General features: G+C 48.3%; 1 protein-coding gene across 3 annotated transcripts in view; it reads right to left on the bottom strand.

Annotated features, from left to right (window-relative positions):
• The window catches only part of LOC138300212 (restin homolog), an 898,198-nt gene that overhangs the window by 373,093 nt on the left and 510,457 nt on the right, over window positions 1-14,648 (bottom strand). For all 3 annotated transcript variants that reach the window (XM_069239250.1, XM_069239251.1, XM_069239252.1), the window contains exon 13: window positions 770-951. In XM_069239250.1, coding sequence (XP_069095351.1) covers window positions 770-951 — 182 coding nt within the window. The remainder of the gene's footprint in view (window positions 1-769; window positions 952-14,648) is intronic.

Genomic DNA, 14,648 nt, shown 5'->3' on the forward strand with positions numbered 1-14,648 from the left:
CATTAAGTTGGTGAGCGTGAGTGAGAGAAAGCGCTAAGTTGGTGAGCGAGATTTCTCAACACAAGCGATAGGCCACGACCGCTCGCAATGAGAAAGCTGCCACTCACATTGAGGAAGCTGCCATTCGAGTAGAAAATCTGCTTGATTGCAAAAAGTTAGCACCCTCTGGTGCTCTGCGTGATGCCGTTCGCACTGATTTTACTGCGTGGGAGAAACTCCTGTGCTGAAAATCAGATGGAACAGCGCACCTTACCCAAACTAGACCACTAACGGAACTCCGCATAGCGCAGCAGAGTTTTTTTTCGGCACTTCACAGAGTTCCACATAGCAAAACTTTGTGACCTCCACCCAGGCCTAGGATATATCAGACCAGAATTAAAACCATGATGAAGTGATTACATCAACAATAATGACATTTCCTGCAAATTTTATGAATTTCTGTGCAGAGGATGGCACCAGCATTTTGCTGATCATACCATTCACGATTTTCCATTTTATTACTCGAAATCCTCCAGACGGGACATTGTGCAGGAATCGGATTATCACATATGTATGGTGTTTCTGTGTCACTTTTTTTTAGGTCGCACATGTAAACTCAATGAGACATCTCTGTGCCCTAGAAACTCTCAATTTTAGCAGTAGTGTTTTGTGAAAAGTAAAAATCTTGTGACAAAAAATCTATTGATAAGTTTTCCAAAGTGTTACTAAGGTTTACGGGGTAAAAGAGAAGGAGAATTATGCACTTTCGAAAAAACATTATCGCACTCACCTTCTCTCCACAGCTGATACACATTTTGGCTCCTTCAATCTCCTTGTATGTTTTCCCGCCATCACACGAGATGTATCCCATTGCTGCATATTTGTTTAGTGCCCTCTCATCAGGGTAGAACATGTGGTAGAAAAAATCCTGCACGCTCTCATCAGGGGGTTCATATTCTGGTTCAGGGAGGCCTAGGAGACAAGAGCAGTGGCTTACAGACCTGCACCCACTTTATGGAAAGGTTCATTTCAGTTCATACTACCTTCAAACTTACATCTGCGTGTATCATCCAGGAGCAGACTTCCCTCCAGAACCATAGGGAGAATTGGAGATCTTCGGTAGAATTAGTCAAATACCAGACGTAGCTCACAAAATATAAAGCATTAGCTACCACCACCTAAAAGCACAACATCACTAAATAATACATACTCACATCAATAAACATTATATTAGCAGTCATATCATTAATAGGGTCGAAGATAATGTGACACAGTCCTTGTCTGTGTTCAGCAGTAAGTGGTGCACAGCTAGGTTACACCCAGACCCTGAGCCCAATGTCAACCCATGCCAGACCATCATGAACACAGCTATTGGCAACGCACAGCTGAGGTGTGTCATAAAGCTTTATTTTGTTTCAGGAATTGCGGATACAGAGTTGGAGTCATAAATCCTTAAACCCTCAGAAATATCTGCGGGGTCCAGGATCAATTCATCTGTCCTGGGTCAAGAGTTTAAGGGTGACTATATGCTCATCCTACTTTTCGGGTTTTTTCCCCAACCACTGAAGTTGGAACACCAAGGACAAAAATATTTCTGTGACTGCATCCAAACAGAGTGAGGTGTATTTGTGAATCTGCAAGGGAGAAGAGAAGAAAAAAACTCCCTCATCAAAGGCGTCCCTAAGGATTTAGGAATCTACCCTTGGATTCATGAAACTGCGGTCAACCTGTGAAATAACGGTCTGGATACTGCTATTTTGCTATCGTTTTTATGCATTTTTGGAACACTGATATCTCAAACTACCGAATAGATTTATATCAAACCTATAAACTCAATTCCTTAAGTACAGTTCTAGTTTCATGCCACGTTTAATGTAATACCATGTAGAAGAGCAAACTTCACTTTGTGAGTTAAAATGGGAAACGTCACTTCTTTCATCACCACTGTATTCCCCCTCCACATACTCCCTGGAACAGATCTACATGAAACGTGCCATACTGAACTTAAATCGGACAACCTTTTTTGGAATATTTTGTGCAGATTCGTCACATGGCGCGGACATTATTAGAAAAGTAAAAATGGATTTTCAGTGGAAGCTCTGACCAACCAGTAACTACAGAGTCAACATCGTTTATTCTATAATATATACAAGTGGACATAGGAAATTTCATGTAGATATGCCAAGTGGAGGAAAGCAACAAAAGTGAGGGAACCGAAAAGTGACATTTCCCATTTTAAAACCAACAGGAATCTTAGCTTTCCGCTACAGAAAAAAAACACACTAAATGCACTTACACCAAACTAAGCATGAAAGGAAAAACGTATTCGATTAAGTCCCTTCGCTTGGTTTGGTGTGAATCGGTTCAGTATTTTTTAAGAAATCAGAATTTAAAAAAACAGTCTCTGGAGGGCATAAAATTAATGTGACATGTCAATCAAGTTAGAGCTATATGACCAATAATTTGTAAAGGGTCTGTAAACGAGGGTCTGAGGACCATTTGTGGAGCCTAAATTTGAAACATACATGGATTTCACTGTATGAGAGAGCTTCTGCGTTTCCTCCATTGTTTGTTTTGCCACTACATATTCAAAGTGTGGCCATGGCTCGAACCTTTGAGTTTGCCTGGCTGTAACTTGGAGAAAAAAGTGGTACCAGTATTACAGAATGAGGGGACTCACTCCTTGAACCCTGAAAAATAAAAATGAATGAGGCATAAGGGAGCAGAGTGTGCACCCCTCAACGGTGGTGGCATGACCCCAAATGGGTACCCCATTGCAACAACAACAAAAAAAAGACACCTTTATTTTGCCTTGTGGTTTGCATACCCAGAGAGGTCACTACTCCCAGTACAGACCCTGAGGGTATGCAAACCCAAGTCAAGGATCCACGAGCAACAACACCAAAACGCACACTATCACTAAATACCAGCACACAATCAAATGATACATAATACTACATTCATAATTATTTATTTTCTATATTAATAGCAATGTGATATGTAACCACGTCTGCAAAGATGCTCATGAACTTTGTAATTGTATCCGTCACATTGAAGGTTAGGTCACGAGAATTGCATTTGTTGTGCCAGTTATGGTTTCTATGGCTCTTGGGCGAGTTATTTATTGATTAAAGGAGCTAATCATTATTGTGAAAATCATAGTTTTGTAATCATAACTTCACTTTGTGTTTTAAATGAATTCCTGGGGTTATGTACAGCCTATTGCATTATAATATTTTTCCATGAGATATAACATTCATAGAATAGACAGCATTGCCATGTAAGTTTGTACCCAGCCTCAAGACAAGATTCAGCATGTCTTAATTTATGGCAGGTCTTTCGTTCGTCTACAATAGAACACGTTTCCTTCTTAACTTTACCTAGAAATTATCTGTCTCATATTTGTTCCATGATATCTGTGCCATATAACGCCTTACAGTTTCTATTACTGCATTTCTCTTATGTCACGCTGGCGTTGCGTGGTCCTTTTAGATTTCGTGCTCGTATTTGTGTGTACCCCTGTTAATATCATCTCTAGTTTATAATAAACTCAAGCTGTTCCTCTGTGTGACCAGCAGATGGCGACTGCTGCCCTGATTATTCACTAGCAGCTATTCTTCGCCAACCAAACCCCAAGACATTCCCCATGGTTGAAAATAACTCTCCCTGGAGTGGGCGAAGCAATTTCATGACACATTAAATGCCACAGTCTTTCAATTGCCGGTGCTTAAGATACAAGGGGAGAGCTTATTTGGTTAATGTTCCTGCGGCAGAGATCTGTAAATAACCTTAATGGCGGAATCCTAGCGGGAATCACTGTTCCGCAAATCCTAAAACTATTATCATAAAGCAACGAACTAGTTCGGTACATAAACCCTAGGTTGGGTAGGTAGGTGGGTAGGTAGATTTTATTTTATTTTTTGAGATTGAGTGTCTGATGAACCATGGGCGAAGGCCACTTCAGGAAATGACGCTGTACACAGTATATTCGCGAGCTTCAACGCACTTGAAGTTCAGGAGATGAAGAAAACTGGGGTCAACAGGATTTAGGGCCTGGATGACGTAGGGTGAAGAGGGGCAAGTCAAGATTTAAAATCCACATCTCCTGCAGCGAGCACTCCGAAGTTGCTCCTGCTAGCGCTTCCTAACATTATAAAATAAAAAATAAAAAAAAGAGGCACAGTTTACTGCTTTTCATAGTCAGCAGGCCGCCCGTTGCAGATAGATTAGCTCTGTATTCTTCAAGTCCCTGGTGAATAGAGCCAGAGAGGAATAATAAAAACGTCCCTTGAACTAGTCAAGACAAAAGTTTTACATTCCGGGAAGCACCAATACTTTTGGTAGGAAAAAAATCTGATTAAAACACGCGCCTGGGAGTGCATCATAATTAAATAATAGCATTGGGCTGGTCGCCGCCAGGGACGCCATTTTGTCTCGGTAAGCATTATAAACACACAGTAAGTAATACGCACACTAACACCACGAAACAAATATGTAAACACGATCTTGTATATAGATACGGGGGCGTTGGGGGTCGATGACTTAAAGGAAGACACGGGTTGGGTTATAAAGGACTGTGCCTGTATAAGGCTTTTGTACCATAGCTTAACACACGGATTTAGCACCTAGTCACATGATATTGACAGGAAGCGAGCGGCATTATTGGTAATGCTGCTCAATTATACGCATTATGTTTGAACTTCAGACATAATGTGAGGCAGACTGTTGTATTATCAGGGATAATTGTGAATTATGGTAATAAAGAAACTCGACTGCACACACATTCCTTTTTAAAAGTATTGCATAACTTGAATGGGTAAGATAATGCATTTTGTATTCGCATTATGTTTGCATATATAAAGTGCATGCACGTCTAGAAGCGCCATGGCGCCAACCCGTGGGTTATATTATATATAAAAAAAAATCTTCATCGCTACTCGCTCTGAAAATGAGAGGTGTATTTATTTTCTTAAAAGTAGATGACCCGCCATTGATAGCACTGAGAGGCAAGAGATCACATATTTTGGTAAAGCAGAGAGGCAGCCCTCCCACAAGAATGTTCTGCCCATTGTCATACGAATGAACTTAAAGCGAACTAAATGAAAAAAACACTTTATAAACATACATGATAAAAATCAAATGTATATAAGGATCTATTTATTGTTTAAAGATTGCCAATTAAACTATAATTTGCTGTAATGTCAAATTACAACTGAAATCATGAGAGCTAATGAAGATGGGAATGTGTGTAAACAATGCGCATATTTTTTTTCAAAATCTATAACATAGTGCGTTGGTGAGCGCCGTACGTCGTTTCCCTCTGCACATCTCTAGAACAGTAACTGAGCCCGAGTTTCCTCCAGTCCATGCAGTGGCGTAATGGAACTTGAGCCCCTCCCCTCCCTCCTGGACCCAGTCAGGGACCTGTCGCCCGTGCACAGCGTACTGAACCCCCCCGCCCCCACCCAGCACTGCGGGGAGCCTTTGTTACCCTACTGAGTCCGTGTGAGTAGCTCGCCCAGTCCAGGTGTTCTCATAGCATGTGCGATTAGCAGCCCTGGCTGTATAACGTTATAAATAACTAAAAAACTGCGGGTTTCAAATGCGAACTAAAACTTGGACTGGGCGAACTACCCCGATATGGATCGGGAAACTTGAGTGCGCTGCCTCTTTCAAGACCAAATGTAGAGGCGCACTGAATTTAAAGAACAAAAAAACCCTAAATTGTTGTTTATGCCAAGCAGATGCTGAAATGAAAGAAAACAGGAGACGTAATAAAACAGACCAAGACCAGCAAGCCCACTTCACGAGTCCACTTGCTGGCCCCGGAGAGCTGCAGGTCTTCTGCCAAGCAGGGGCCGTTGTCGCCAGATGCATAGTGCACTATGGGCCAGATGTAGCAAGCCGTTTGCATGACGCAAACTGCGAAAATCGCAGTTTGCGCCATGCAAACGGCCTAACGCGATGCACATTCACAAATTGCGAGTCGGTACCGACTCGCAATTTGTGAATGCGACTCGCAAATAGGAAGGGGTGTTCCCTTCTTATTTGCAACTCGCATCGCAATTCAGAATTGCTTTGTGACCGCGAATGCGGTCGCAAAGCAACTCGCAGTTACCACCAGTGTCACACTGGTGGTAACTCATTCGCAAAAGGGAAGGGGTCCCCATGTGAATGTCGACAAAAATATTTTTTCAGAGCAGGCAGTGGTTCTATGGACCACTGCCTGCTCTGAAAAAACGAAACCAAATGGTTTCGGAAGTTTTTTTATTTTGCAAATCGTTTTCCTTTAAGGAAAACGGGCTGCAAAATGAAAAAAAAAAAAAAAAAACTGCTTTATTTAAAAAGCAGTCACAGACATGGAGGTCTGTCGACTTCAGCAGGCCTCCATCCCTGTGAGTGCAGGGACTTGCTATGGGGTCGCAAAATGCGACCCACCTCATGAATATTGATGAGGTGGGTCTTTGCGACCCCATAGCGTCGCAGACGGTGTCTGAGACACCGTTCTGCATCCGAGATTGCGACTCAGAAATTGCGAGTCGGACAGACTCGCAATTTTCGAGTCACAATATCGGAGTTTCCTACATGTGGCCCTATGTGCACTAACTCACTCACCGGTTCGCATTCTTTCACTCATCCCGCATGCACGATGATTTCGCTCATTACTCACTCTGCATACACACTCCCTCATACTCATTCATCTACTCAGACACCCTCTCACTCAATCCTGCATGAGCTTACTCTTAAACCCAAGCACATTCAGTCACTCACTCTATCCCACGTGAGCTTACTCTTAAACCCAAGCACATTCAGTCACGCAGGCACTGACTTTCTCACTGAGTCATCACCCATGGCTGCACTGCCACGCACTAGGCCTGAGGAGCCTCTAAAAAGAATGTGTGTAGGGCCCAGGTGAATGAATGCAACCCACCGGCGGCAGTGTACTCGGCATGTACCACGCTTCCGACACTACCACGTGAAAGCCGCTGAGGGGCGAGCCCGGCACTTTGAGTACGTGGCGTGTATGGCGTAGAAGAAGATTTTACATTCCACGTCACAGGGACATCAGTGTGAAGACGCACGATCCTTTGCCACCCCACAGTTCTTTTCCTCCAGACAGGTTCAGAGGGCAGCAAACGCATTGCTCACACTTCAGCAGGCTACTTCACCGTTTTAACTCCAATCCCAGACCAATGGAGAGAAAGTTTAATACCCACCAAATATCATCAATATACTTTTAGATGTAAATTAGCATCTCCGCGCAGTCCGAGTAGCGTTTGCGCGTGGCTCAAAAAAGGCTTGAACCGTGGCTTAAACAACAAGGAAACGGAACACGAAGATGTGACGGCCAGCCTCCGGGGTCCACACCTCCCTGCACCTTCTTCACTAGGACAGATGACCGTAGCGGTGTGAACTTTTTTGTCTTTACTTTTTAAGCTATATATTATTGGATTTGCTTTTTATATCTCTGACGAGGACGGTTTTGACTTTGAACTTTGAAATGGGGGGGCCCGCGGAGAGAGAGACTCGTTCTAGTCTCTCCGCGGGTCTTTTCGGGACGACAGGAAGTGGCGCGGGTGCGCCAGGATTGGCGGACAGGTAAGTGGGGGTGGGAGTTAGGGATGGGTTTAAAAGGGGGTAGAAGGGTGGGGTCGGCCTCTTTCCAGGCCGACCATTAGAGGGAGGAAGTGTTGGAGCGTTGGAAGGGAGGATTTTGCGGCAGGGCCTAGGCGAGGTCATTTAGGTTTGGGGTGGGCATTTTGGGCCATTTCATCTGTCCCTTGGGGGGCCTCGGTGGGAACCGGGAGTGCGCGCGTGCCAGGGGCTTCCCCGGCCGTGCTAGTGAAGGCACGGAGGCGGAGGGCAGAGGATTTTGCTGTCGGCACGGGCCGCAGCTGCGCCCCGGGGTGCGCCCTCTGCAGACGCGGGGGCGTTTCCCTGCCCGGCAGGAAGACAGATAATTTTGCAAGATACAGGCGCGGAAGCCTGTTTCTTGCTAGCGGACCGCGGACAGCAGCGCGGTGCGCGAGCTGTCACGCACGAGGCCTCGAGACGGCCTCGGGCAGCGCTGGGGGTCGGAAGGCACCCCCCCCCCACCGGTTTAAGCACAATTATTGGTTTTAGGCGCCGGGGGCTCACGCGGGTTGCAGAGCACGGCAAAATATTCGCCAATAGAGCCAGGCCACTAGGGCCCTCACAGAATACGGCGCATGGGCGGGCCCCATAAAAAAATAAAAAATAAAAAAATTCTGGGAGCCTGAGACGCGGCGGCCCACAGCAAGTTTACTACTTAGGTTTCCCCAAATAGGGCAGGGCAAAAGGACAGTGCAGTTGGGATATGGCCAATATACAAGATGCAGAGGCTGTCAGGGCCGCGCTGCGGGTGCTGGGCGAGGCTGGACGGGCGGACCTGCTTAGACCAGGGGTGTTAGATCAGGCCTGGGTGGGCATGACACGTCCTGCGCGGGCCGCATCTGGCGGCGTAGCGGCGGCAATCGCAGCATGTGACTCACAGGATTCGGAGGGGGACAAGGAGGAAGTCCCAGTGAGGCAAAAACAGGCCTCCGAAGTACGACCAGAGACCCCCAACGCTTTTAGCCCACTAATGTTTGGAGGGGAGGCACAGGACACGCAGGACACGCAGGACCCGGGCACAGGTGACACAGGAACGGGCTGCGCAGGCCCGTCAAGTGGGGGGCCCGCAGGCAGAGCGGGGGATGACAGGACAGGGCCAGCCCTTGGGCAGCAAGGGGAAGGGACCGAGCAGCCAGTGCCGGGACCCAGCGAGATTCAGACACCTTTGGATTTATCATGTCCCAAGAGCGGAAATACCTTACTCAAGGGGCACGGGCCACCAGCCAAAAAAAGAGGAAAATACATGGGGAGACCCAGAGGAGGGGCGAGCCAGGCCAAACCGGCCCCACGCCAGGCGAAGTTACCTAAGCATCAAGTCAGGGACGAGGCTTTTGCGGGGGGTATGCCCGGACCCGCCACTCAGGCAACATGGGGCCAGGCATATGCATGGGACCTAGAAGCCAGAATCCGCGAGCAGCGTAGGGCCGTGGCTGAAACGGAGGCCAGGTGGACACAATTATGCAGGGACAGGGAGGAGGTGTGGAGGCGACAAGAGGATAACAAACAGGCCAGAGAAGTCGCGGACAGGGAAAGGGGGCAGGCAGCAGGGGCCGGAGGGGGAAGCTGGGTCTGGATACCGCAGGCAGGAGAAGGTAGGGTCCAGGAGGCTGGTGCGGCCGAAGGGCAGGTTGGCTTGGGAAGCCCCAGTGGTTTAGGCGGCCATGTGGGGAAAGGCAACACAAAGCCAACGTCAGAGGTTGGCAAGAAAAAGGGGGCACCAACTGGGAGCAATACTGCCCAAGCGCGTTGGAACGAAGCAATAGAGGGGTCTACGGCGGCCTTCTCTACACCGCGGGAACGGGGACAGCAGCAGGTTGGCGGACGCCATGTGGGGCAGAGTACAACTGAACTATCGGCAAACAGATCTCAAGGGTATAGGGAAAACAAAGGAGGTGGGGAAGAAGAAGATGAATTGGAATTGGATTATGACGAAGAGGAAGGAGATTGGGAAGAGGGAGAATGGCGTGATGAGGAAGTGAGCGGGGTTAAGAAAGGGGGGGGCGGGGGCGCAGGAGCGGCGCAACCCCTGCCTCTGCTTTTCTTTTTCAGGACGACGCCATGGCCGAAGGGCCGTCAAGTGGGAGGTCAACAAGGCCTCGGGGCGGAATGACAAGACGAAACACCGCGTTATGTGGACGAACCAATTGGAGGTAAGGGAAGATGGTGGTCAGTCTGGGGTGACGGGGGCGTAGCCAGCAAGGTGACACGCACGACCAAATCAATAGGTGTGGGAGATGGGTCAGTATTAGATAACCCGGGGGAGGTCGTAGCACAGAAGGGCGACATGACCAAGGACAAAGAGACGGCATCCACCAGCACCGCAACAGCGGTTAGCCCGCCCACGGGTGAGGGCAAGAAAGATGAGGATAAGGAAGGGGGAGCTCACAAGAAGCGCCTTCCGTACATGGGTTTGGCCATGCCTTTAGGGTCACATGTTGCGGAGAAAACTAAGACGAGGATATGGAAACATGAATATGTGGATGTTATCAAACTATTACATAGGGACATACAGGCCAAGGAAGGCTCCAAGGAGGAAGAGTGGGAATTAGCACGCAGGCTTAGGGTTCCCATTACCATGGACAACTGGACGTCCGCCTTCTTGATTTTCGCTAGCATATACTGCGAAAAATACCCAGACCGGGCCATCGCGCTTTTCAAGTACATGGATATCATTAGAAAGGCCCAGATGCATTTTGGGGGCTTTGCGTGGCTAAGTTATGACGAGGAGTTTAGGGCCCGGGTGAGCATCAACCCTGAGAAACCATGGGGGGACGTAGATCCGGAGCTATGGATGCAATGGATGGCGTCCGCACAGGCAGCGGCATCCACGCATACGGCGAGCGGTTTGCCGGTAACATATAAGCCCTTTCAGGCGCGCCCCGCCTTGGGAGGGGCGGGAAATACTACAAAAACGCAGGCGGGAAACACAGGGGCTTGTTGGAACTTCAACAAGGGTTTCTGTTCAAGGGCTCAGTGTAGGTTCAAACATGACTGCTCCAAGTGCGGGGGTCGTCACCCAGTCATACAATGTTTCTCCCTCAACAGCCCAGCAGAACAATGGAGGGCGGCAAGAGGAAGAGGCTCACAGGGTGCTCCTGCGCCAAAAGGGGCCTACACCAGTTAAATTAGAAGTTTTGTTGCCATGGCTACACAAGTATCCGGACAAGAATAGGGCTAGACAATTGGAATGGGGTTTTCGAGAAGGTTTTAGGGTAGGTTATCAAGGTCCTCGGCAGAGGCGTTGGGCAGACAATTTACGGTCAGCTAAAGAACAGCCGCAAGTAATAGGCGACAAAATAGACAAAGAAGTGACACTTGGGAGAATAGCAGGTCCATTCCTCGACTGGCCAACGGATCATTTGATGATATCCCCACTAGGGGTAGTACCCAAGAAAGTGCCAGGCGAATTCCGGCTTATACATCATCTGTCATGGCCTGAGGGGGCGTCGGTAAATGATTTTATAGCACAGGAAGATACCAAGGTAATGTACGCGTCAGTAGATGATGCAGTAAAATTAGTATTGAGGTGCGGTTTAAAAGCGGAAATGGCGAAATGTGATATACAGTCTGCTTTCCGTCTGTTACCAATTCATCCAGCAGATTTCGACCTGCTAGGCATGCAGCTAGATGGGGCCATATACGTGGACAGGGTTCTACCTATGGGTTGCGCGATATCATGCGCGCTATTTGAAACTTTCAGTACTTTCCTGCAGTGGGTTTTTGTGAAAACAAGCGGCCACAAAGCAGTGACACACTATCTGGATGATTTTTTGTTTGTAGGGGAAGCAGCATCTGGGGCATGTGGAAGGGCTTTGGCAGCCTTTCAGAGTCTTATGCAGCAGACAGGAGTGCCATTGGCACCGGAAAAGACGGAGGGCCCGCTGTCAATCATGACCTTTTTGGGCATAGAGTTAGATGCGGAGCTAATGGTGGCAAGACTGCCAGCATCAAAAGTGAAGGAAATCCTAGAATGCCTAGCAGCTGTGCGAACTTTGCACAAAATGGAGTTACGGACTGCACAAAAGCTACTAGGCTATCTCAATTTTGCGTGTAGAGTAGTGAGGGGAGGACGTACTTTTTGTAGAAGACTCGGATTGTCCATGTCAGGGGCAGTGTTACCTCACCATAGGATAAGAGTTTCCTTGGCCCTGAGGGAGGACATAAAGGTATGGGAGATTTTCCTGAAAAACTTTAATGGGGTACCAATGTCTTTTGGTGATGCAGACACAGTATGGCAAGTTCAAATATTTTCAGATGCAGCAGGCGCGTCGGGTTTTGGCATTTACTGGGACGGGAGGTGGTGCGCGGAGACATGGCCACAGCAGTGGTTACAACAAGGGAGGAGTATTGCGTTCCTGGAGTTTTTCCCTTTGTTGGTGGCACTGGCAGTCTGGGGACGGGAACTGGCCAACAGGACGGTAGTTTTCCAGGTGGACAATATGACAGTAGTGGAATTGGTAAACAGACAGAGAGCCAGAGATTTAAGAGTTTTGCGTTTGTTGCGTCAATTTATGCTGCAATGTTTATCTCTCAATGTTATCTTTAAAGCTGCACACATACCAGGGGTATACAACGAGATTGCAGACTCCCTATCTCGTTCACAGTGGCGGCGTTTTCGCGACCTGGCGCCAGGAGCAGAGCAGTCCAAGGCTACGGTCCCGGCAGACATTTGGGAGTGGGGGGGCATGATGATCTCGGGGCTGGTGGAGATGTCTTTGGCAGTCTCTACGCGGCGAAGTTACAGGCTGGCATGGTTGGATTTTCAATCTTTTGAGAAGTTTGAGGGCAATTTCTGGGCTCAGGGGTCTGAGCGTTTGGAAGCACGGGCCTTACGCTTTGTGCTGTATCTGATACAGGAGGGGCTATCCCCAGCCACGATAGGCGGGAAATTAGCAGGTGTCTCCTTTTATGGGAAGCTTTTCTTCGGTACGGACCCAGCACGGAATGATTTACTGGGAAAAATGCTGAAAGGATGGGGCAGGGTTAGGGCCGGGGAGGGAAGTAAGGCTAGAGAGGCCATTACCTTTGGGATACTGAAAGAACTTTTGCATGTCTTGCCAGTATGTTGCACGGATGAGCACGAAGTAGGACTTTTCAGGTTGTGTATGGTCTGGATGTTTTTCGGGGCTTTTAGGGTATCTGAATTGTTAGGCGTAGGCAAGGACTGCGGCGTGAAGGAGAGGGAGATCTGCATGCATCAAGGGAGATTAGGCATATGGCTCAGGAAGTCCAAGACGGACCAGTTAGGAAAAGGGAAGTGGGTATGGTTGGAGAAAGGAGGTGACGATCTCGCATGCCCAGTGAAAGAGTGGATGGTTTTCAAGCAAAAGTGGGGACGGGCAGGGGAAACAGGAGTGTTTGTGCATGCTTCAGGAAAGAAAATCACTAGCTACCAGTTGCTGCAGGTTTTGAGGATGGCTTTGGGTAGGACTGGTCGGCAAGCAGGGGATTTTGGAACGCACTCCTTTAGGATCGGGGCAGCAACAGCAGCAGCTCATTTGGGATGGGATTGGGCTAAGATTAAAGCAATAGGTAGATGGAAATCCAGATGCTGCGAGCGCTATGTTAGGCCATAATGAAGCCCAGGTTGGGGGGGGGGGTTTAGCAGTACATTACAGTTGTTATAGTGTTGTTTCTTTACAGAATGTGTGGCCGGACCGAGGAACGATAAGACTGTGACTTGGCTGGTCGGCCATTCATTCGTACATTGGGCGGCGAAATTCGCGGAAAAACAGATCTACGGCAGATCAATGGGACTGCCCAGCAGACACCACGAAGTGCGTTGGTGGGGAAAGAGCGGAATGAGGTGGGGGAGTTTACTCCCATTTATCACAGGGAATTTGCCGCAGTGGGGATGCCCGGATTTGTTGCTGATACACTTGGGAGAAAATGACTTGGTGAGGCAATCAGGGCTCACACTGATACAATTTATGCAAAAAGATTTGGAGCTATTGAAGCGGAACCTGTGCGGGACATGTCTGGTATGGACAGAATTTATACCCAGGCGGGTATGGAGAGGGGCAATAAATCATGGAGCCATTGAACGGGCTCGGAAAAAGTTGAATAGGGCAATGAGGGTAATTTGCTGGGCCCAAGGGATTAAGGTGCTGAGGCACGAGGACATTAAGGAGCATGAGGGGCCATTGTTCAGAGATGACGGAGTACATTTATCGCAATTGGGAAATGCGTATTATTTGATGGGTTTGAGGCTGATGCTAGAGAAGCTATGGGGGGAGAACCTGTGGATTAAGAAATGAGTAAGAATCAGGGGGCAAACGAAGATTTGCCGGGTGGGGCAGAAAAACGCCACATGGGTTTTCCTGGGTGGCAGGAAATGGGGGAGGGGGGAGAGCCAGATGCGGGCTTGTTCCCCCCTTCCAAGGGGAAAAATGAGGTGAAGGATCAGAATGGGGGGGAGGATTGTTTACAAACAAGGAGGGCATGGAAGGAAGAGGGGAGTGTCTAGCAGAGGGGATTGGAAGAAAGCTATTAGAAGAGAAGGAAGGGCATGAGGAAGCTTTTAAGTTGAAAGTTGGGCGAGAGGGATTTCATACAGTTCAAAGTTGTTGTTGTTTATGTTAAATCCTGTCCTAAATAAATGACCTTTTGCCCTAGAGATGAGTGTCAATGTATGTTTGTCCCGATGGGGGGGCCCGCGGAGAGAGAGACTCGCTCTAGTCTCTCCGCGGGTCTTTTCGGGACGACAGGAAGTGGCGCGGGTGCGCCAGGATTGGCGGACAGGTAAGTGGGGGTGGGAGTTAGGGATGGGTTTAAAAGGGGGTAGAAGGGTGGGGTCGGCCGCTTTCCAGGCCGACCATTAGAGGGAGGAAGTGTTGGACCACCCACCCGTCCTGCACAGAAGGTAGGCAGCAGGGAGAGGGTTGTTAAGGGTAAGGCGTGATTAGGTAGGTAGGGTTTTTAGGTTCACGTCAGTTAGGACAGGTGTGGTGCACGAGAGTTGGCAGGAAATGGGGGAGGGGGGAGAGCCAGATGCGGGCTTGTTCCCCCCTTCCAAGGGGAAAAATGAGGTGAAG

Source organism: Pleurodeles waltl, chromosome 6 (assembly GCF_031143425.1).
Source record: "Pleurodeles waltl isolate 20211129_DDA chromosome 6, aPleWal1.hap1.20221129, whole genome shotgun sequence".
NCBI lineage: Eukaryota > Metazoa > Chordata > Amphibia > Caudata > Salamandridae > Pleurodeles > Pleurodeles waltl.